At 41.5% G+C, this 22,617-nt stretch overlaps 1 protein-coding gene across 3 annotated transcripts in view; it reads left to right on the forward strand.

Moving 5' to 3' along the window:
• MIPEP (mitochondrial intermediate peptidase) overlaps positions 1–22,617 on the forward strand; it is a 236,515-nt gene that overhangs the window by 88,477 nt on the left and 125,421 nt on the right. For all 3 annotated transcript variants that reach the window (XR_012241497.1, XM_073613434.1, XM_073613433.1), the window contains exons 11-13: positions 9,364–9,517; positions 11,598–11,675; positions 21,472–21,676. Coding sequence is in view for 2 of the 3 variants with exons in the window: in XM_073613434.1 (XP_073469535.1) it covers positions 9,364–9,517; positions 11,598–11,675; positions 21,472–21,676 (437 nt within the window). In the remaining variant the exon portion in view is untranslated. The remainder of the gene's footprint in view (positions 1–9,363; positions 9,518–11,597; positions 11,676–21,471; positions 21,677–22,617) is intronic.

Raw genomic sequence — 22,617 nt, forward strand, 5'->3', positions numbered from 1 at the left:
ACGTCTTCCATTTAAGGATTATGGAGGACACTGTGCTCTTAGGAACCTTAAGTGCAGCAGATTTGTTTTTGTAACCTTGGCCAGATCTGTGCCTTGCCACAATTCTGTCTCTGAGCTCTTCAGGCAGTTCCTTTTGACCTCATGATTCTCATTTGCGCTGACATGCACTGTGAGCTGTAAGGTCTTATATAGACAGGTGTGTGGCTTTCCTAATCAAGTCCAATCAGTATAATCAAACACAGCTGGACTCAAATGAAGGTGTCGAACCATCTCAAGGATGATCAGAAGAAATGGACAGCACCTGAGTTAAATATATGAGTGTCAAAGCAAAGGGTCTGAATACTTAGGGCCATGTGATATTTCAGTTTTTTCTTTTTTAATAAATTTGCAAAAATGTCAACAATTCTGTGTTTTTCTGTCAATATGGGGTGCTGTGTGTACATTATTGAGGGAAAAAAAAATGAACTTAAATGATTTTAGCAAATGGCTGCAATATAACAAAGAGTGAAAAATTTAAGTGGGTCTGAATATTTTCCGTCCCCACTGTACATCTCTCATGCAGTTTCATTTCTGTAGGAAGTAGAAAAATAATGCCTTTTAATATTGGGTGCCTGGAGAATTGGACTTGTTTGCCAAAGCTTTACCAATTTGTTCCTTTGCCTATGTTTCTGGTGCGTTATTGAAAATTGGTTACGCTGGTTGCTCCGAGAATCAAAGACTGTGCTTTATCAGTTTACATTTTATGTATGTTTTACGCACATAATCCATGCCGTATCCTTTAGATTTACCAACAGCTGCAGTAGCTATGATAGGGGCCTACCTGAGTAAATTGTTTAGTTAGGCTTGGGTAGAGATTTTCTTCTTTTAGCTTTTTGCGTATATCTCAAATGTTTGATGTCAGGTTTTATGCCCCCAGGTCAGGGTCACTAATTCCATGCCCCTTATTTAGTTTTGCCCTCTGATTTCCTGCTGTTTTTTTTTTTTTTTTTTTTTTTACTTGCATTTGCGGTTTTTCATTTCTATACATTATGGTTTTGACATGCCTGTTAACAAAAAATGCTGAGGCAAATACGTTGGCATTGGTAATTGCTTCTGAGAAACACATTTTAAGAGGCGCTGTGATTTCAGTGCTCCTTCAAACCGTTTAGAATGCAAGAAGATTTGCAAATAAACTCGCTGGTTCTGGTATGAAAGCCCTCAATCAGGCCTCCCTCAATGTGTACCCAGAAGCAACTCCTACTGTAGAAATGATGGACGCCAAAGCAAAAAAAGTCCCAAGATGCCTTGAACTATTCATAATTCAATCAAACAAAAACAGATGATGGGGGAGATTTACTAAAACTGGTGCACACGTGATATGGTGCAGCTGTGCATAGTAACCAGTCAGCTTCTAACTTCAGCTTGTTCAATAAAGCTTTGACAATAAAACCTAGAAGCTGATTGGCTACTATGCACAGCTGCATCAGATTCTGTGTGCACCAGTTTTAGTAAATCTCCCCCATGGTGTTTCAGGGACAAAAGAACTCCTTCATCAGGGCTTAGAATGGGATAAGAAATTGTCATACACACACACAAAAAATCCCATTGTGATCATTCCTGTTGGCTTGTGAAGTCTAATTTTTCTTATCCAGAATATTCACTGGCCACTTTATTAGGTACACCTGTTCAATTGCTTGGTAACACAAATTGCTAATCAGCCAATCTCATAGCAGCGAGTCAGTGCATTTAGGCATCTAGACGTGGTGAAGATGACTTGCTGAGGTTCAAAATGAGTATCAGAATGTGGAAGAAATGGGATGTAAGTGATTTTGAACGTGGCATGGTTTTTGGTGCCAGACCGGCTGGTCTGAGCATTTCAAAAAATGCTTATCTACTGGGATTTTCACGCACAACCATCACTAGGGTTTACAGAGTATGGTCAGAAAAAGAGAAAATATCCAGTGAGTGGCAGTTGAGGACGAAAATGCCTTGTGGATGTCAGAGGAGAATGGGCAGACTGGTTTGAGATGATAGAAAGGCAACAGTAACTCAAATAACCACTCGTTACAACCAAGGTATACAGAATACCATCTCTGAATGCACAACACATTGAACCATGAAGCAGATGGGCTACAGCAGCAGAAGACCACACTGGGTGCCACACCTGTCAGCTAAGAACAGGACACGGAGGCTACAATTCGCACCGGCTCACCAGCACTGGCAAATAGATTGGAAAAACGTTGCCTGGTCTGATGAGTGTCAATTTCAGCTGCGACATTCTGATGGTAGGGTCAGAATTTGGCATAAACAAAATGAAAGCATGGATCCATCCTGCCTTGTATCAACAGTTCAGGCTGGTGGTGTAATGGTGTGGGGGACACTTTGGGCCCCTTGGTACCAATTGAGCATCGTTTAAACACCACGGCCTACCTGAGTATTGTTGCTGACCATGTCCATCCCTTTATGACTACAGTGTACCCATCTTCTGATGGTTACTTCCAGCAGGATAATGCACCATGTCACAAAGCTCAGATCATCTCACCACTGGTTTCTTGAACATGACAATGAGGTCACTGTACTCCAATGGCCTCCACCGTCACCATTTCTCAATCCAATAGTACATCTTTGTGGATGTGGTGGAACAGGAGATTGCATCATGGATGTGAAGCCGATAAATCTGCAGCAACTGCGTGATGCCATCATGTTACTATGAACCAAAGTATCTGGGGAATGTTTCCAACACCTTTGTTGAATCTATGCCACAAAGAATTAAGGCCGTTCTGAAGGCAAAAGGGGGTCCAACCCAGTACTAGCAAGGTTTACCTAATAAAGTGGCCGGTGAGTGTGGTTTCAGGCCTGGTAATTTCAGAGCTTTATTGCCTCTGGAGGGAAGGCAGGGTGAATGCTATTACATGGTCCTAGCTGGATATCCTTTAGGTTGCAAGAAGAGTATATAAGAAGCAATTGCCATCTGTTGTGGGTTTTTATTTATTTTGAAAAAACATCCTCCAGCATTTTGCAGAGGTTTTCTATCTATGTGCATTCATTCCAGCAGAAGCTGCATGTCCTTGTTCAGGGCAGGTTTTCTGATGGCACAAAATGCCTGGGTAGTGAGCGTTGGCCCAACCACTAATAATCCCCAGTAAGAGGACATGGGACAAAGCAGAAGAGCATTGTAATTTTCTAACAGGAAGTGCTTGAACAAGAACTTTAATGGCAGGATTACCATGTTGTGTTTTAATAGACAGTGCTGACATTGTGATATAAATTACAGTACTATGGTAAAGTAAACCCTAACGATGAACTTTCACTTTTTGCTATAGTTTTGGTCTGTTAAATATACCAGTAAAAAAGTATACTTAGAACTTTTTATGCTCTCAGATGCTTATTAGTTATATTATTTCCAGCTACCTCTGTGGACTACAAATAGTTATAGTTAGTCAGGTTGAAAAAAGACACAAGTCCATCTAGTTCAACCAAAAAAAAAAAAATACAATCCCATATACACAATCCTTCACCTATAGTTGATCCAGAGGAAGGCAAAAAACCCCAGAAAAGCATGATCCAATTTGCTACAGCAGGGGGAAAAATTCCTTCCTGATCCCCTGGGAGGCAATTGGATAGTCCCTGGGTCAACTTTACCTATAAATGTCAGTACCCAGTTATATTAGGTACATTTAGGAAAGAATCCAGGCCTTTTTTAACCACTTGAGCCCCAGAAGGTTTTACCCCCTTCCTGACCAGAGCACTTTTTACAATTTAGCACTGCGTCGCTTTAACTGATAATTGCGCAGTCATGCAATGTTGTACCCAAACGAAATTTGCCTCCTTTTTTTCCCACAAATAGAGCTTTCTTTTGGTGGTATTTGATCACCTCTGCAGTTTTTATTTTTTGCACTATACACAAAAAAAGAGCGACAATTTTGAAAAAAAAAGTTTTTTTTTTTGCTTTAATAAATATCCCCAAAAATGTTTTTAAAAAACAAATTTCTTCATCAGTTTAGGCCAACATATATTCTTCTACATATTTTTGGTAAAAAAAATCAAAATAACCGTATATTGAGTGGTTTGCGCAAAAGTTATAGCGTTTACAAACTATGGGAAAGATTTATGGCATTTCTATGATTTTTTTTTTTTTTTTTACTAGTAATGGCAGTTATCTGCAATTTTTAGCGGTATTGCGACATGCGACTGACAGATCGGACACTTTTGACACATTTTTGGGACCATTAACATTTATACAGTGATCAGTGCTAAAAAAAAAATGCACAAATTACTGTGTAAATGACACTGGTAGGGAAGGGGTTAACACTAGGGGGTTAAATGTGTGTTGGCGAGCAAGGGGTTAAAGCAATCTACTGAGCTGGCCAGAACCACCTCTGGAGGGAGTCTATTCCACATTTCCACAGCTCTTACTGGGTTGTTCACTATGTGGACAACTTATGTATTTGTACATGTTGATCATATCCCCCCTTATTCTCCTCTTCTTAAGATGGCATAAATTCAGTTTCTCTAATCTATCCTTATAGCTGAGCTCCTCAATGCCTCTTATCAGTTTGGTTGCCCTTCTCTGCACTTTCTCCAGTTCCAGAACTGGTGCTCCAAACTGAATTGCATATTCCATATGTGGTCTTACTAATGATTTGTACAGGGGAAAATTTTTATCTCTATCTCTCTGTCTCTATCTCTGTCGCTATCTCTATCTCTCTGTCTCTCTATCTCGAAACCGCAACTTGGCATTGAATGCTGCTATTGAGCTTATGATCTAACAAAACCCCCAGATCCTTCTCCACTATAGATTCCCCCAGTTGTATCCAAGGTTTAACTTACCTCATAAAATAATCAGGTTTGTTTGACAACTTCTGTCTTCATGAATCCATGCTGTCTGTTGCTTAAAATATTTTTTTCCAGCAAGAACTTTTATTAAACTTTCCAATATCTTCCTGGCTATAGAAGTTAAACTAACAGGCCTATAGTTACTTGGTAAACTCTTTGATCCCTTTTTAAATATGGTCACCACGTTGGCCCTTTGCCAATCCAGGGGTATCATTCCAGTCATTAACGAGTCTCTAAATATTAGAAACAGTGGCCTTGAAATGAGAGAGCTCAATTATTTTAGGATCCGTGGGTGGATGCCATCTGGTCCAGGTGCTTTATCCTCCTTTATTCTATCCAAACATTTCTGGACTATATCACTTTTGAGCCATTGTGGATCATTTGGAGCTGTGTCAATACCACCCTCCTTTATGGACATGAACTCCCCAGTGCTTCTTTGTATACACAGAGCTGAAGAAAGTATTTAATAAATTTGCCTTCTCTTTGTCCCCAGTCACCCACTCTACATTATTTTGTAAAGGGCCTACATGCTCAGACCTGACCTTTTTACTATTACTATAGTATTACTATTACTTTGCAATCTGTCGTTTGTTTTGAATTTTTGCATCCTTGATTTCCTTTATACATATTTTGTTCTATTCTTTGTAACATTTAAACGATGATGACGTTCCTTCTTTTTTACATTTTTAAAAGCTCTTTTTTTTATTATTTATAGTCATTTTAACTTTGGCCGTGAGCCACATAGGTTTTATTTTTAGCCTTTTAATCTTGTTGCCCATGGGAATATACTTTGCAGTGAATTTACATACAGTCACTTTGAAGAGTTCCCATTCCCGGAGAACCATGTCCCGGAGAACAGCCCTAATCCATAGAAAATTTGCTCTCTTAAAGTTGTGTTTTTATCTTGCCCGTATGTGTTTGTTGCTTAAATAAATAAACCTAAATAAAATAATATATCCGCGCTTAGGCCAAAGGGGAAATTAGGTGTGCTGCCTACCCTGCTAGGTCCCCAATAGGGGACTAGAGTCATAATAGTGCAAGTATGAGAGTAAATGGCGCTACCTATATAATGAAAGGCGACAGACCCTGTTCACTTGTTAGGTGCTATGTGCCTCTAAATATTTTATATTTGTCCTACACTTTTGGGACTATTTACTATTTTTATTTGATTTTTATTTACTTTATTTATTTTCACATACCTGTATTTTTGTTATTGTAGTATCACTTTTTTGTATCACTTCTAAACATTTTTTTATATCTAGTTTATTTGGCAACCTAGTGAGGTTTGCAACATTAGCACATGCACATTGGTAATTTATTAGGAATGCACTATTGGTATATGTACATTTAATAGTCACTATAGAAGCACATAGCACCTAACAAGTGAACAGGGTCTGTTGCCTTTCTTTATATAGGTAGCTCCATTTAACCTCATACTTGCACTATTATTAAATTAAATCATGTTATGGTCACTGCTACCCAGATGTTCTTTTATATTAATATTATAATAAGCTCTGCATAATTTGAGATTACCAGGTCCAGCAGAGCTTCATTCCTAGTCGGGGCCTCAATAAACTGGACCATAAAGTTGTCTTGTACTAGGATCATACATTTTTGCCTATTTAACTGTCCCAGCAGTGCCATTACTCCAGTCAATTTCCGGGTAGTTAAAATCCCCCATTATTATCATTATTATTATATGTCCCAGCCCTTGCAGCCTCACTAACACTGGGAGGTCTATAACAAACTCCAATTTTATCAAGAAAAAAGATGAAGGTCTTCTGTAGTCTTGTTCTAAGGTGACAATGCTGCTGCCCGTACAGTGTGGTCAGTGATGTTTGCCTTGGGCAGGAAGTGTGCTACTGGCAGGATCACTTGGTGAAAAAAAATGAATACACTTTAATGGTTATGATCATTTTGTTTGGTTTACATCTACTTGATGGCAGCTCATTATTGTATTAACGCCTGTTGCACCCAAAGATTATGGCAGGGGTGGGGTCATGAAGGGAGGAAGATTTTCAAACAGAAGAGAAATCAGCACAAGGGACACATGCTATTGACTGTAAGTCATGTCCCTTGGGCTGATTATTTTGTGATTTTGGCTGCATTTGGGCTTTAAATGGACTTTCAGTTGTGGTAGAATGAGCTTTGTGCTATGTACAGTATATGTTATTTTATTTGAATAATAGTGTCCCGAATAATAGTGTGCCTTTTAGTATCTATTAAAAAGAATCTTTATTGTGTGAGTACATGAGGTTTTCTTTTAAGTCTACCCTTGACCTTTTGTAATGATGGAATTCTGAGTTCACAATATAAGGAGGGGGAAAGATCTATTTTCCTGGCATCGGAACAAGCGCAGAGAGAAGTAGCACAGATGTCAAACATCTTGAGGTTGTCTTTTGCCAACCAGAAGCCTGGGCAACACACTAGCTGTAATTATTATGACAGTCAATGATCATATGCTTACAACTAGTTCTGAGATGCTGAAAACTGACCTTCATATGGTGAAATAATGAAATTCACGTGAGACACAAAAGAAGTATGGTTGTTTCTTGTCCATTGAGGGGCACAAGAATTTCCACAGGAGGACTAGACACTTGCAAACAAATTGCAGATGAGTCAAGTATAACATGTCCTCTGCCCACCTGGCTCAGGAAAAGAAAAGTCTACCTTTTTTTTTATTATTATTTTTTTTTTTTTTACTAGCTGTTGTTTTTTCCTTTAGTCAAGATCCCTGCTACATTGCTGCTGAGCTGGTCTCCTATATGCACCTATCATGGTTGGCCCTGCCACACAGTCTGGCTTTGGAGGCCATACCCAGACCCCACTGGACTGAGTGTTGTGAGTTTATCCTGGAATGTGACCTTTGGCCACTAGGCTCTGCATTTCCAGACCTGTGTGTTCTGGTAAAGCTTAGCCCAGTGTTTCTCAACTTTTTTTTTTTTTTTTTCCTAGTCATGGCACCCTTTTAAAAGTAGACAGTAATCCCAAGGCAACCCAGTCTGCAATGTAAAAAAAAGTTATTGTTACTTTGCAATGGGAAAACTGAGCCTGGGACGATGCCCACAACTTCCTTGATGAAATTAACTTCACATCACAAGCCTCTATTCATATCAGGGGATTTTCGTATAACGTCAGAGGCTCCCCATATAGTCCCCCTATATGTCAGAGCCCCCCTCCCCAAAATCACACAGTTTCTCCATCACATCAGAACCCTACCTTTTGGTTCCAGCAGTGCAGTAGAGAGTGGGTTGCGGAGCATGTCTGGAAGAGCCAGACTTCTGTCCTCTTCTGAATGCTGGGAGAGGCCCTGCATGCTGCCTGGCCTAGATCAATGTCCTATGTTACCGTTACATGACGCCATCTTCACCATGGTAATTCGTGATGCTATTTCGGGGCAAACTGGGTCCCATACCTGCAACACCCCAGGAGACAAGACAATAAATAAGATTTTTGTACTTGCTGTGAAATCTATTTCTTGGAGTCCTTTTAAGAGGCACAGGTTCCACCCCTCTGAGTTTATGCTCATGCACCTTTTGCTGCTTTACCATAAAACTGGGGCATGCTGGGAGTAGGAGAGGTTATACCGGGCTGGCCCACAATTTCTCTTTGCCAGTGTTCAATACTCTTGTGGGCAGTAGTATACCCAACAGTCTCTGAATTCCTATGTGCCTTAAAGTGGTTGTAAACATGTCATACCTATCTGCTCTGTGCAAAGGTTTTGCACAGAGCAGCCTGGATCTTCCTCTTCTGGGGTTCCCTGTCGGCGTTCCTGGGTACACCTCTTCGGCGAGTTCCCCCATAGGAAACCATTTTCTGTTGGGGCACTTGTGCGGGCTAGATCCCGAGCTGAGTCGATTGCGTCTAAGCACACAGATATCATGGCTTGGCCATGCCCCCTGCTCCCTCATCACAGGTTTTGATCGACAGCAACAGAAATTTTGCTATGTAGAAAATTGCTTTAATGTAATTATTTCATTTAGTGAATGTTAATTTGCTCCCCTGTGTACTATAAAGTAAAGAAATCCATGTGACCTGCTTAGGACATTGGAAAATGTTGCTGTGTTTGGCTACAGTAACAGATAAAGGTAAATGGTGTGGACTTCAATTATACAGATTTTAGGAGTTTTTTTTTTAGTTTGTTAGCTGATTTGGTTTTTACTTTTGTATAAAAGCCTTATATACTAATTACAATTCTGCTTCATCCAAATTCTGGGTTCCATTGGTCTGCATCCCCTTCCTTGCCAAATTCAGTATTGGACCTTAATATCTTCACAATATTTATGGAAACCAAATGGGTCTAAAAAAAAAAAGCAGATGTATCTTTGGGATACATATCTGATGCATTTCCCTGCTCTTCCCAGTACAAGAAACTGTGATCTGTTTCTGAAATTACTGTTTCTTTCTGGGCCTGGTGCAGAGCAGATGCTCCTGCATTTAGATACATTAGAATATTGTACATGTTGCTCATTGATTTTTGTCCATTGATTTATGTTTTCCAAATCTAGGTCTGTTCTAATGATCATACTACTTTTGTGTCTTCCTTAGGTATAATATAGAGCCAAGCTTATATTCACCATTCTTCTCTCTTGGTGCCTGCATGGAGGGATTAAATTCTCTTTTTAACCAACTCCTTGGAATCTCTCTGTATTCCGAGCAGCCAGAGAAGGGAGAAGTGTGGTCCGAAGATGTCAGGAAACTGGTAACATTTCAATCATCTCTATGTTGTAGAATCTGAGTTAAAAATAAAAAAACTAAAATAATGTGGTTGCATAAATGTGCACACCCTCTTATAACTGGGTATGTAGGTGTGTTCAGAATTAAGCAATCACATTCAAACTTATGTTAAATAGGAGTCAGTATACACCTGCCATCATTTAAAGTGCCTCTGATTAACCCCAAATAAAGTTTAGCTGTTCTAGTAGGTCTTTCCTGACATTTTCTTTGTCACATCCTAAAGCAAAAGCCATGGTCCGCAGACAGCTTCCAAAGCATCAGAGGGATTTCATTGTTAAAAGGTATCAGTCAGGAGAAGTGTACAAAATAATTTCCAAGGCATTATAGATCAGACCATCATCATCAAGTGGAGAAAATATGGCACAACGGTGACATTACCAAGAACTGGACGTCCCTCCAAAATTGATGAAAAGTATAAGACGTTTACTGGTCAAGAAGGCTGCCAAGAGGCCTACAGCAACATTAAAGGAGCTGCAGGAATATCTGGCAAATACTGGCTGTGTGTGGTACATGTGACAACAATCTCCCGTATTCTTCATATGTCTGGGCTATGGGGTAGAGTGGCAAGACTGAAGCCTTTTCTTATGAAGAAAAACATCCAAGCCCGGCTAAATTTTGCAAAAACACACCTGAAGTCTGCCAAAAGTATATGGGAAAATGTGTTATGGTCTGATAAAACCAAGGTTGAACTTTTTGGCCATAATGCCAAAGGATATGTTTGGCACAAAAACAACACTGTACATCACCAAAAGAGCACCATACCCACATTGAAGTATGGTGGTGGCAGCATCATGCTTTGGGGTTGTTTTTCTTCAGCTGGAACAGTTAGCCAAGGTAGAGGGAATTATGAACAGTTCCAAATACCAGTTAATCTTTGCACAAAACCTTCAGGCTTCTGCTAGAAAGCTGAACATGAAGAGGAACTTCATCTTTCAGCATGACAATGACCCAAAGCATACATCCAAATCAACAAAGGAATGGCTTCAGCAGAAGAAGATTACAGTTTTGGAATGGCATAGCTAGAGCCCAGACCTGAATCCTATTGAAAATCTGTTGGGTGATCTGAAGAGGGCTGTGCACAGGAGATGCCCCTTCGCAATCTGACAGATTTGAAGTGTTTTTGCAAAGAAGAGTGGGCAAATATTGCCGTCAAGATGTGCCATGCCGATAGACTCATACCCAAAAAGACTGAGTGCTGTAATAAAATCAAAAGGTGCAACAAAGTATTCATTTATGGGTGTGCGCATTTTTGCAACCATACTATTTTATTTTTACTTCCCTCCACCTAAGAGATTTCAGTTTGTTGTTCAGCTGAGTTGTACAGTTTATAGGTTCTGAAATTATTTATCTTTGTCTCATTTTTTTTTATATCACAGAAACGTGACATTATAACAGGGGTGTGTAGACTTTTTATATCCACTGTAAATATTCACAATTTAACCATAAACAGACTGATTGTGTGAACATAGATGTCCATCAATTTTTGGGGGCAAGAGCTATAAATGTAATAGTAGGAACAGCAGCTCCCCTTCACTATGTTTTAATTGCAGGATCTTCTTACTATGGGCTACAAAGGCAGTCCCCCCCTTTTAAAACTTTGGAAAGTCTAAAATAATTATTTTGCCAAGCTTTCTGCTCTGGTCTGGATAGCACAAAAATAAATATAATTAATGCCATCTAGAATGTCTTTTTTAAAATAGATCCTGAACAGCAGCCAGGAAATAATTGTTTTGTTTATAGAGTTAAGTCTGTGCCATCGTCTGAGACAGTATGAGTAGTCCTGGTACGGCAAGGAGAGCAAAAGGCCCCAGAATGCCCACTACTGAGATATGTTCATATACAGTATTGACTTTCTAATGCAAAAGCTACTTATAGTACATGTGATTTCATCACAGTGGAACAGTAGACTGAAATATGCGTAGCATTGTTTTATTGATGAGTGGCCAACTGTGCTTCAGGGACCACTGGTTTCTAGTATGGATGACACAAATATGTAGTCATTTATCCAACTTTCTTAAAATAAGACTTCTTTCTTTTTTTGCTAGGCGGTTGTACATGAAAATGAAGGCGTACTTGGTTACATTTATTGTGACTTTTTCCAGCGTCCAGAAAAACCTCCACAGGTAATTGTCCTATATCTTTTAGGGTCAATCCATACAAAACTCTAATTCAAAGCGATATTAAAATTTTGTTTTTCATTTAAAAAAAAACAATATTTAGTTATATTTATCTGCTCTGTATAGTGGTTTTGTATAGTTTTATATAGGCCAATGGCTCCTGCTGCTGCCAAAAGAAAATCAGGAGTGCGAGTCCCCAGAGAAGCAAGGCTCTCCTGAACATCGCTGAATTGAGAGGGAGCTCGGGTAAGTATTGGAGGGGGGGGCTGCTGCACACAGGTTTTTTTTTACCTTTACCTGCATAGAATGCATTGAGGTAAAAAAGCTTGTGCCTTTACAACCACTTTAAGTTTGTGGGAAATGCCATACAGGCTCGGTTCACACTCTTGCAATTTAGGATCTGACTTGTGAGGTGAAAGTCGCAGGACATGTCAAATGCCATTTATCTCTATGAGCCATTCCAACTGACACTACTGAAGTCGCTGCTACTTCAGAAAAGGTTCCTGCACTACTTTGATGTGGCTTTAGTGCCAGAGAGTGTAAAAGTTGTATCAAAGTTGGACTGAAAATCACGTGACTTTGGAGTCGGCTAACGTGAACCAAGCCTAAATCACAAAAAATTTGCTGGATCTCTCAGGGGCTGTGGTGATGAAATCTTGCACATGAGTTCCCAGGTCTGCATGTCAGCTGCAGCCATTACAAGGGAGATCTCTTGGATTTTTGATTATTTATACCAGGGAGAATGCAAATAAAGATGTGGAACCGGTGGCAAAAGATCCTCCACATGTGTTGCCAATAGATATTAGAAGCCAGTGGTTGATTCATGCTACTAAACTCTACTTTAACGGAATTATCACTTTTAAATGGATTGAATTTTATTTTATATTCTTTTACATTAAGTAAAATGCTTTGTGCTTAAAGTGTGTTTGTTTGTTTTTTTGTTTTTTTTTATTATTATTATTGTTTTTGTTTGTTCTGTTCTCTTTGTCAAAAGTTTATGGTTAGTATGTTATTTTGTAACAAAATTGTGTCCAAAATAAATATTTAAACGCTAATAACGCTTATATATTCTGAAAGTATTTCAAACTTTATACACAGTCCACTTTTGACAAAATAGGCAGCCAAAATGTGAAAAAGATGAAGGAAAATCCACTCCAAAAGAGAAATGTTCAGGGTAAATTATAATTACCCGTATTTATCGGCGTATAACACGCGCCCCAAGTTTAGGAGGGAATTTTAAGGAAAAAAACTTTTAGGAGGAAAGTTTAAGGAAAAAAAACTTACATTTAAATGCCCTCAATGCAGCCTCATCAGTGTCCATCTGCAGCCTTGTCCGTGTCCATCTGTAGTCTTGTCCCCCTTTGCAGCCTTGTCCCCCATTGCAGCCTTGTCCCCCATTGCAGCATTGTCAATGTCCATCTGTAGTCTTGTACCCGATTGCAGCCTTGTCAGTGTCCCTCTGTAGCCTTGCCCTGTGTCGTTTGCGTCTTTGAAAATGGCGCTGCCGTTCTCGGCCACTTTCGGCCATTCTTGGCGGCTCTCGGACGCACTCCTCTTTCGGCGGCTCCCGCGGGACTGCGAGAGCCCCCGAGAATGGCCGAAAGCTGAGAGCAGCCGAAAAGCTCACAATCGACGGGGGATCGGCATATAACACGCACCCACGATTTTCCCCTGATTTTAAGGGGAAAAAAGTGTGTGTTATACGCCGATAAATACGGTACTTACTCCAGATGATTAACCATCACCGCGATGCTTGAATGACACTCCCCAAAAGAAATTTACTTACCAGATATTACTGGATTTATTGCATATCTCTGGGTATGTTGTTATCAGCAAGCCTCTGTGAATCTTCATCCAATAGTGGGAAGGTGTGTGGATGTCAGGTGGCTAAAATCAGCAATCACTGCATCTTTCCATCTGTATATTGCTTGTGACAAGCAAGAAAATAAGGGTGCACATAGCGTAATCCAATTTTCCAATAGGTTTGTTTATTTAATAAACCCTCATAGATGTACACTTACAATAAAAACATAAGTTAAAAGCATAAGTAAAATTATACTTGTGAAGTCACTCCCTCCTGATGTACCTCTTAAACGCATGCTTCCATAGATGCATATTGCTTAAACGCATTCTGGCATGTTTTCATTTGTACCGCATGCATATGTTTATTTACATTAAGCTGTATACATCTGTACTTGTTTTCCTGGGACTACATGCATATGTGCTTATTTGCATAGGACTACATGCATATGAGCTTGTTTGCCTGGGGGTATATATGTGTGTGCTTATTGACTTTGTACTGCATACATAAATGCATGAATGGCAAGAATACTTGTATACCTCCATGTTTACATACCTAAGGGGTTGCATAGAGGCAAACCAACATTGGTTAAGGCCTGCATCCTTGGAGGGCTGTATATTAGGTTGGATAATATAGTTGCTGCATTATTTCCCTGTTATACCAGTTAAATAGTTCCAGAAAAGAGAGGCAACCGGGGCACCGCTCTCAGGTTCAGGGATCTGGCGGTATCTACATCTCCCGATGGACAGTGATTTTGGGTGCATCTGAGCCACTGTGGTTGGCATTGCAGTGTTTCCTGGCGCATTCATTTTTCGTCAGACTGCGGCTGCATCACCTTGATCATGCCTAATCTCGGTTGATCGAAGCCTAAGCAGGATCAAACCTGGTTAGTATATAAATGGGAGACTGCCCAGGGATACCAGATGCTGTAAACTTTCCCCAGCCAGGTGAAGGAGGATTCTAAGGCTGCTGGGTTTTGAGAGTATTTTGGGCCAGAAAATGTTAGGGCAGTCTCTGAGGTGGTTTGTTACATCTTTAGCCGGCAGAAACCTGGTAGGTTAAGTGCACCTTTTGAGACTGTCTGGGTCTGTCAGAGTCATCAGTCTTTTGCCTTGCATTTGCTCTTGGAGCAGAAGTTATGGGCTCATTATTGTGAGACAATTAAATGGTAGCAGTTCCAAGGCCAAATGGGGACATGAGGTCTATCTTAAGATCTCAAGCCGCTGAACACCCTTCTGTTTCAGATAGGCTAGACTGTTCAGTGATTGACCTCAGATCTCAGGATCCATAATCACCTGTAAATGGACATTTTCGTGTGGCGGTTTGTTTCCAGGCTCATCAAAGATTTCTGTAATTGCAGTGGAAAGCCGTCTTTTTTTTTTTTTTTTTTTTTTTTGTGTGACTCTTCTTTTTGGGTTGGCCACACCTCCGGAGGGGCTTCTCAAAGCGTCTAGTCCCAGTGCTGGGCTTGCTGAAGACACCTCAATACTCTTTACCTCAATCTTTTGCTCAGGAAGCAGTCAATTCCACGGGTTTCCTTCAATATAATTCTAAAGGAGGAAGCTGTGTTTAGGTCAAAACACGTTCTCTACATATAGCCCTAATCCAGGTCTTGGTAGAGGTTCATTCTCTGTCTGGAACTTGAAGATCCAGGCATTGCATTGCCAGAAGGCTCTGTTTCCGGGGTATTGCAGAGAGATATATATATAGATATATAGAGATATATATATATATATATATATATATATATATAGATATATAGAGATATATCTATATATATATATATATATATATAGAGAGAGAGAGAGAGAGAGAGAGAGAGAGAGAGAGAGAGATAGATTTATTTATTTATTTATTTCAGGTACTTATATAGCACCATCAATTTACGCAGCACTTTACATGTATATTATACATTCACATCAGTCCCTATACCCTCAAGGAGCTTACAATCTAAGGTCCCTAACTCACATTCATACCTATACTAGGGCCAATTTAGACAGGATCCAATTAACCTACCAGCATGTCTTTGGAGTGTGGGAGGAAACCGGAGTACCCGGAGGAAACCCACGCAGACACAGGGAGAACATGCAAACTCCAGGCAGGTAGTGTCGTGGTCGGGATTCGAACCAGCGACCCTTCTTACTGCTAGGCGAGAGTGCTACCCACTACACCACTGTGCCGCCCATATATATATACCACCAGGGTGGTACTAGATGTCAGTGGCCCAAGTATCGGATGTCAGTGGCCCAGGTGTACAAGACCACTATTTGGTCTTTTGTTTATACATCTACAGGGTTTTTACCAGCTCGATGTCAATAACGTAGAAGATACTGCCTTTGGCCTCAGCATATGACAAATAGGAGAGTAGGTCCTTCTTTGGTGGCAGTTTCTATGATGGTGTCTCCTTCCCCTCAGGGGCATTGCTTTGGGACATCCCAGATAGTAATTACTATAGCTGCTCTGTGTCCTGTGATGTACGATAAAGAAAATAGGATTTTTCCTACAGATTACCTGTAAAATCCTTCTCTTGGAGTACATCACGGGACACAGAGGTCCCTCCCCTCTTTTGGGAATTGCTTGCTACAAAACTGAGATACTTCCTGTATAGGAGGGGTTATATAGAGGGGGGGCTTTTTGTCTTTTGATGGATGGACCCCAGACCTACTCTCACAGGGGCCGATATTCCATCCTACCTTGATTAATGCAATGAAGCCAGCTTCCAGAACTATATATTATAGAGTCTGGAGGGCTTATGTTGCCTGGTGTGAATTCAAGGGTTGGCACCCTCGGAGGTATATTATAGGCAGAATTCTTGCCTTTCTACAGTTAGGGGTAGAGATGAAGTTGCCCTTGAGTACTATTAAGGGCCAAGTCTCAGCTTTATCGGTCTTATTTCAAAGACCACTTGCTACACATTCTTTAGTCCGAGGTTTTATGCAAGGGGTGATGCAGCTTAATACGCCAGTCAAACCTCCTTTGAACCCTTGGGACTTGAACTTAGTTCTGTCAGTGTTATGAAAACAGCCATTTGAACCGATACAACATATTCCTTAAGGCTTGGTTTCCACTAGTTTGGCTTTTCATGCGACTTGGGACTGAAAAGTCGCATAACAAGTTGTACCCCATGATTTCCAATGAGTACCGTTCATATCTGTGCGACTTCAAAGTAGTCCCTGCACTACTTTGGTCCCACTTTGATGCATCCATAGACCTCAAGAATACACAGGCATTGCTACAAGTTGCGGCAAAAATTGCGCTACTTTGGTGTTGCCATAGTGGAAACTGTGTGAAACTGAGTGAACTTCTAGTATTGGGTATACCAGTGTCCATCACCTGAAGGTGCCTATATACCCATTAAGTTATTACTTAGGCTCTGTGTCCCGTGATGTACTCCAAGAAAAGAAATTTACAGGTAAGCTGTTATAAAAATCCTATTATTTCCAACCTAAAGATAAGGTATTAAAGGTAAGTTTAAAAAAAAAAAAAAAAAAACATTTCTTACTTACCTGTTTTGTGCAGTGGTTTTGCACAGAGCAACCGCCCTCCTGGCCCCTCCCTCCTGCCAAGTGCCCCCACAGCAAGCAGGCTCGTTCCTGAGCCGCTGCTCTGCATGTTCATTCAGACACAGCCTTGGCTTGGCCCTGCCCCCCTCTTCTCATTGGCTGTACTTAGCAGCAGTGGTAGCCATTGTCTCAGTCAATGAGGAGGCTTCACTGCTGGTTTCCCTTACACAAGATGGCGGTGCCAACACCCAAGAGCCGATTCAAGAATCGGCTTGGATGAGGACACCGCGAGATCCCTTAACAGGTAAGTACCCTAATAGTAAAAGTCAGCAGCTACAGTATTTGCAGCTGCTGACTTAAAATGTTTTGGTTGGGGGGGCTCTTTAAGCCCTGATGAAGGGGGATTGTATTTGGTCCCTGAAACGCATTGACTTTATTCTGCTAATAATTAGGGTTGCACCAATACCGTTTTTTGTTTTTTTCACTGGAGAGCACAAGTACCGATACTTGTGCTCAAGTATCTGCTGATACCTTTGTGGTGTGATTTGAACCCATACAAAATGAATGAGCTGAAATCGCACTGGAAAGAATCCTGTCCAAATCACATGCGGTTTCCCACACTGCTCCAGTGTGTACCCAGGCTGAAGTCACTATGAAAAGCCTGGGTTCACACAGGAGCGGTGGGGGAAAACGGACAGGAATCGCACCAGATTCTTGTTCAAATCATTTGCAATTCTTTGCAATGCGATTTAAGCTCATTCATTTTGTATGGGTTCAAATCACGCCGCAAAGGTATCGGTTTCAGGTATCGAAGCATTTGTATGAGTACTAATGCTTTGTAGAAAATATTAAATTGTGGGAATCAAGCATTTCACAAATGATAGCTGTAGTATCTGATCTAATCCCTCAACATGTCTATGGGGAGCTTCCATAAGCCACAGTTTTGGCTGGGTGCTTTATTGGGTTGTAGCACCCTCTACCTTACGTAGGTAGGTGCTTGTGTAGGTTTTTTGTGTAAGCTGCCAGCACAGGTACATTTATGCTGTGCGCTAGGCCTGTTTTGATCTGGGGGCAGGGGAGTGGTTTAGTATAGCAGTAGGTGACTGACATGTGCTTCAGCTCCTGGGCGCCTCCTCTGTTTCCAGGGAGAATGTTCTTGAGAATGGGGCAGGGCAGATAGCTGGAGCAACATGGGGTGCATGTGGGAGCCCTGACCAATCCAACTGGGATTGGCAGGGGGCAGGCCTCCTATATATATCCATGGTCAGCCTGCTGGGGGAGGAGTTGTCAGCTGGATGATGGAGTGTTGGATTGTTGTGTCTGAGGGGAACCCCCTTTCGGGGGGGGGGGGGTACCTCAGGCGGGGAGCTGGGAGGGAGTCTTTCCTTACACGGTCATGGAGAGGTGTCCTGGAACAGGAGCTGGATGAGAGGAAAGCACAGTGGAATGATCTGGAAGAGACATGCTAGGGGAGCTTGATGTAGAGCCAGAGGGAGGGACTGGAAGTTTGTGTCAAGTCGCTGCAGCCAGGAGGGAAGCCAGGATTTGCAAGTCAGACTTGCTGGGATCAGTAGTCCATCTACACAGACCAAACTGCAAAAACTCATTTTAGGGAGGTGGCGCCGCGCTGCGTTTTGCGCAACCCCCCCACCATCAGAGTCCCCCTTTACATCAGGGCAATGGAAAAAGCAGATGGGCTCAGCCAACCTGCCAACAGACATTGGGAAGGGTCAGTGTGATCTGGATGCATACAAAGAAATGGGGAAATCACATGAAATTTAACCCCCCCCCCCCCCTTTGATCAGTGTCCCCTGCCCCCAGACAAGGTTACCTGGTAGAATAAATGACCAATCAAGATTTCCCATAAAATTATTTCACCTGCCTCCCAGCTACCAGCACTCCTCTGTAGCTCCCATGCTCCCACCATGTGTGTACACCACTCAGGGGCTGCCTACACGGTCACCAAGTTTTGTGTGGAAGCACACAGAGAGCCAGCCAGGAACACATTGCTGCCAGAGAAGACATTGCAGTGAATAACAATAATGAATGCCGTCCTCACACTCACCAGCTCTCTGTCTCTCACTCGCTCCTGAACTCACTCCTCCCTCTGTTGAATCCGACACAAGCTCCCTTCACACAGCTGCTGCTCACCTCCCATTGGCTGTCCCGGCCTCCTAACTCTCTTTGAGCTGGACTAGCGGAGGGCGGGGCGCTCATTGATTGGGGGAGCTGGAGGGTTACGAGAGGAGGGCGGAGTAACAGTCTGGGACACATAGGAAGTCCCATGCTGCACCTACTTTGGCACAATTGATCCCCATAGCGATGCCACTGCCTCCCCTGGCTGGGAGGAGGGGGCGGCTCGGGCTGCTGCGGCTGACAGGCGGGAGATCGTGCTGCACTCGCGGGTTTCCGTGAGCTCGTCGTCAAATGCGGGAGACTTGGGATGTCTGATCTACATTTATTCTTCGCAAGTAAATCGGTTGCTACCACAAAGGGGCTGCAGACCCCTGCCTACAAAGGGCCATCAAGTAAAGACACTGGGACTTATTCAGAGTGAGGCCTAGTCATGTTCTGATGGTGTGACAGGATTACTAAAATTGGACGGTAAAGTAGCGTGCTGGAAGAAGTGTTTTGAGGTAAAAGTCTGTCAAGTTTAGGTTCAGCCATCTTGTTCTGCTGAGAAGTGTGACGCAGTTACTTTTATTCTACAAAGTACTAATTCATCATATGGGCATCCCATGTCCCCTTTCCCCAACCAAGTTCAATCCTGGAATAAAAACAACAACAAAAAAACAAGCAAGAGACTGTTCATTGACTGAGAAGTGTATCTAATGGATGTCTGGCAGCAGGGTGAAATGTGTGGATGCTGTAACTTGTAGCAATCCCGCAGGGTCATCGCTACAGGGGTATCAATCAGACCAGAATGTCAGCCCCCGACCATCCCATAACTGAGAGAAATATTATTAGCTGTTTCTTCCAGGACTGATCACCTTTTCCCTCTTCCATTCACATGAGCAGGCACTTCTTGGCAGGTTTTTCTTCACATGAACCTGTCAGCTAGTTGGCTTGGTGAGGGTCATGTCATTCATGTAAAGGTCTGCAAGAGACCCATGGTTTCCTAAACAGGTGCCCTCTACATAATGTTATCTCTTTACTCCTGAAATTATTGTAGCTATGGATTTGATTGTGTACATGAGTGCTGGTAGCTGAGACCAATAGTACAGTACACCTCAGAGCTCTTGAGTTGCAGTGTTAGCGTCTACACTACTCTGCAGTCTAGGTTAGTATTGAAATTCTTAGACACCGCTTGAACAACTTTTAGGACCTCATTGGCCTCATGCACCCTGGACATGTTTGGTGCTGCTCTTAGAGGCGCCTGGCATTTGTTTTTTTATTGTTTCTAAACACTTCTGTGTGTTAGCCTTTGTGTTTATACCTTTGCTGCTAATCACAGCCAGTGAGCCAATGAGAAGAGGGGGGCAGGGCCAAGCCAAGGCTGTGTCTGAATGAACATGTAGAGCAGCAGTTCGGGAACAAGCCTGCTTGCTGTGGGGACACTTGGCAGGAGGGAGGGGCCAGAAGCGTGGTTGCTTTGTGCAAAACCACTGTATAAAGCAGGTAAGTATGAAATGTGTTTTTTTTTTTTTTTTTTTTTTTTTTTTTTTAAACTTACCTTTAATACCTTACCTTAAGGTTGGAAATAATAGGATTTTTCCTACAGCTTACCTGTAAAATCCTTTTCTTGGAGTACATCACGGGACACAGAGCAGCTATAGTAATTACTATCTGGGTTATACGCCACCTATAGGTGAATGGACACTGGCACACCCAATTGTGTCCTGGAGCAGCAGCATTTTGGCAGAGAAAATTATTGACACGCCTACGCACATGTATACTCACTTGGCGATTGAGACAATTTTTTTAATTTCAATGGCCAGAATTAATTGCATGCATTTATAAACATCAAGCGTTTCTTTGACAAAACACCGCTGCCTGGAGGAAAAGTATCTGGAAGAGATAGCAAAAATGTCCAATGTGCACGAGGCCTTAGTCTTGTCCTCTGTCTGTGATTCAGAAATGTCCCAAATTGGCTAATTTTGTGTAATAGGACTGAAAAAAAGCAAACTATTGGTGCAATAGAGCATTAGTTTATGCCTAATAAAGTTGCATTGTAAATAGGAGACTGGTAGTGTCACATGCTGGTCTTGAATATATGCAGAGAATGTGTACTGCTTTGTGCAGAATCACACTGGGGCCTCCTACTTAAAATATTTCCATTTTTTATGGGATTTTTTTTGCTTCTTAGAGCAAATTCATCAAGCAAGCTTTGGGGACAAGCTGTAAAAATTAAACCAATTTAATTTATTACTTCCAGACCAGTCAATGAGCGGAATGACAGACTGAGGCTGGCCATTTCTCTTTCTAAACCAAATCTCGCCTAAATGTAGTCCATGTTAATATGTGTCCATTTACAAAATGTTTTTGTTGTCTACATTAGGACTGTCATTTCACAATTAGAGGAGGCCGGCTTAAAGAAGATGGTGAATATCAGCTGCCACTAGTGGTTCTCATGCTTAATTTCCCACAGTCCACCAAGAGTTCACCAACACTGTTAACTCCTGGTATGATGGAGAACCTCTTCCATGAGATGGGGCATGCCATGCATTCCATGCTGGGCAGAACACGCTACCAGCATGTCACAGGTAAGGACCATAACAGAAGTAGATATGGGGGGGGCAATGCATGCATAGGCAAGAATGACCATATACTGCTCATATGCTCTCTGACTGACTCAGTCATTTGGGTCCTCCAAAAAAAAAATACAATATCATTTAGTATGAGAAAAAATATTTTACCTCAAGCCAGTTCCCAAAAGTTTACCATTTTTACCTAAAATGGATTTTTCAGTTTGGGTTTACTCACCTGCCGGCCTCTGAGATTTCTCAGAGACTGCACTGGGGAGATTTCCTTAGATTGGTTTTAATCTCTGTTTCTCTCACAAGGCTACATTACAGCTTTCTCTCACAGCTGAACTGCAGATAGGAGAAGCAGAATGTTTTTCTCTGAACTATCACCCATTAGCTCCCCTTTCTCCTGATGCCTCCTATGCAGCATAATTTTACTGCCAATTGCTAACGTATTGTCATGAACTGGGTGAGAGTGCCAATACTTGCAATGGGAAAGACACATATGAAAGAGACCAAAGGAGCTGCGCACCCAGAGAATGGTTTATCCAACAAAAAAAAGAGAAGGTTTGCTCCCCAGTGGGGCTTTAAAACAGCAATGTACAACATCACATAAATTATTTCTAGATGGTATTGAAGAGACAATTTATTAACAAGATGTCCAATAAAATCATTTGGTTGAATACAGTATGTGCATATAACAGTCTGATCCAATGATAGAGTTCATATTCCATAAAACGGTAGGAAACACATTCGACACATCATTATATTACATGGTGTTGTATAATATGCAAGTCCCGACGCGTTTCGACCTAAATACGGTCTCTTCAGGGGGCACATTTGAATCTAAAAGATATAATACATGTATTCAGAATTTATAGAACTTATCGTCATTCATCATATTAAATAAATCATAGTAGTGGGTTTTACCGTTAGAATTTGAAACACTTATTTCATCC

The sequence above is a fragment of the Aquarana catesbeiana genome, linkage group LG02, assembly GCF_042186555.1.
Source record: "Aquarana catesbeiana isolate 2022-GZ linkage group LG02, ASM4218655v1, whole genome shotgun sequence".
Taxonomy (NCBI): Eukaryota; Metazoa; Chordata; class Amphibia; order Anura; family Ranidae; genus Aquarana; species Aquarana catesbeiana.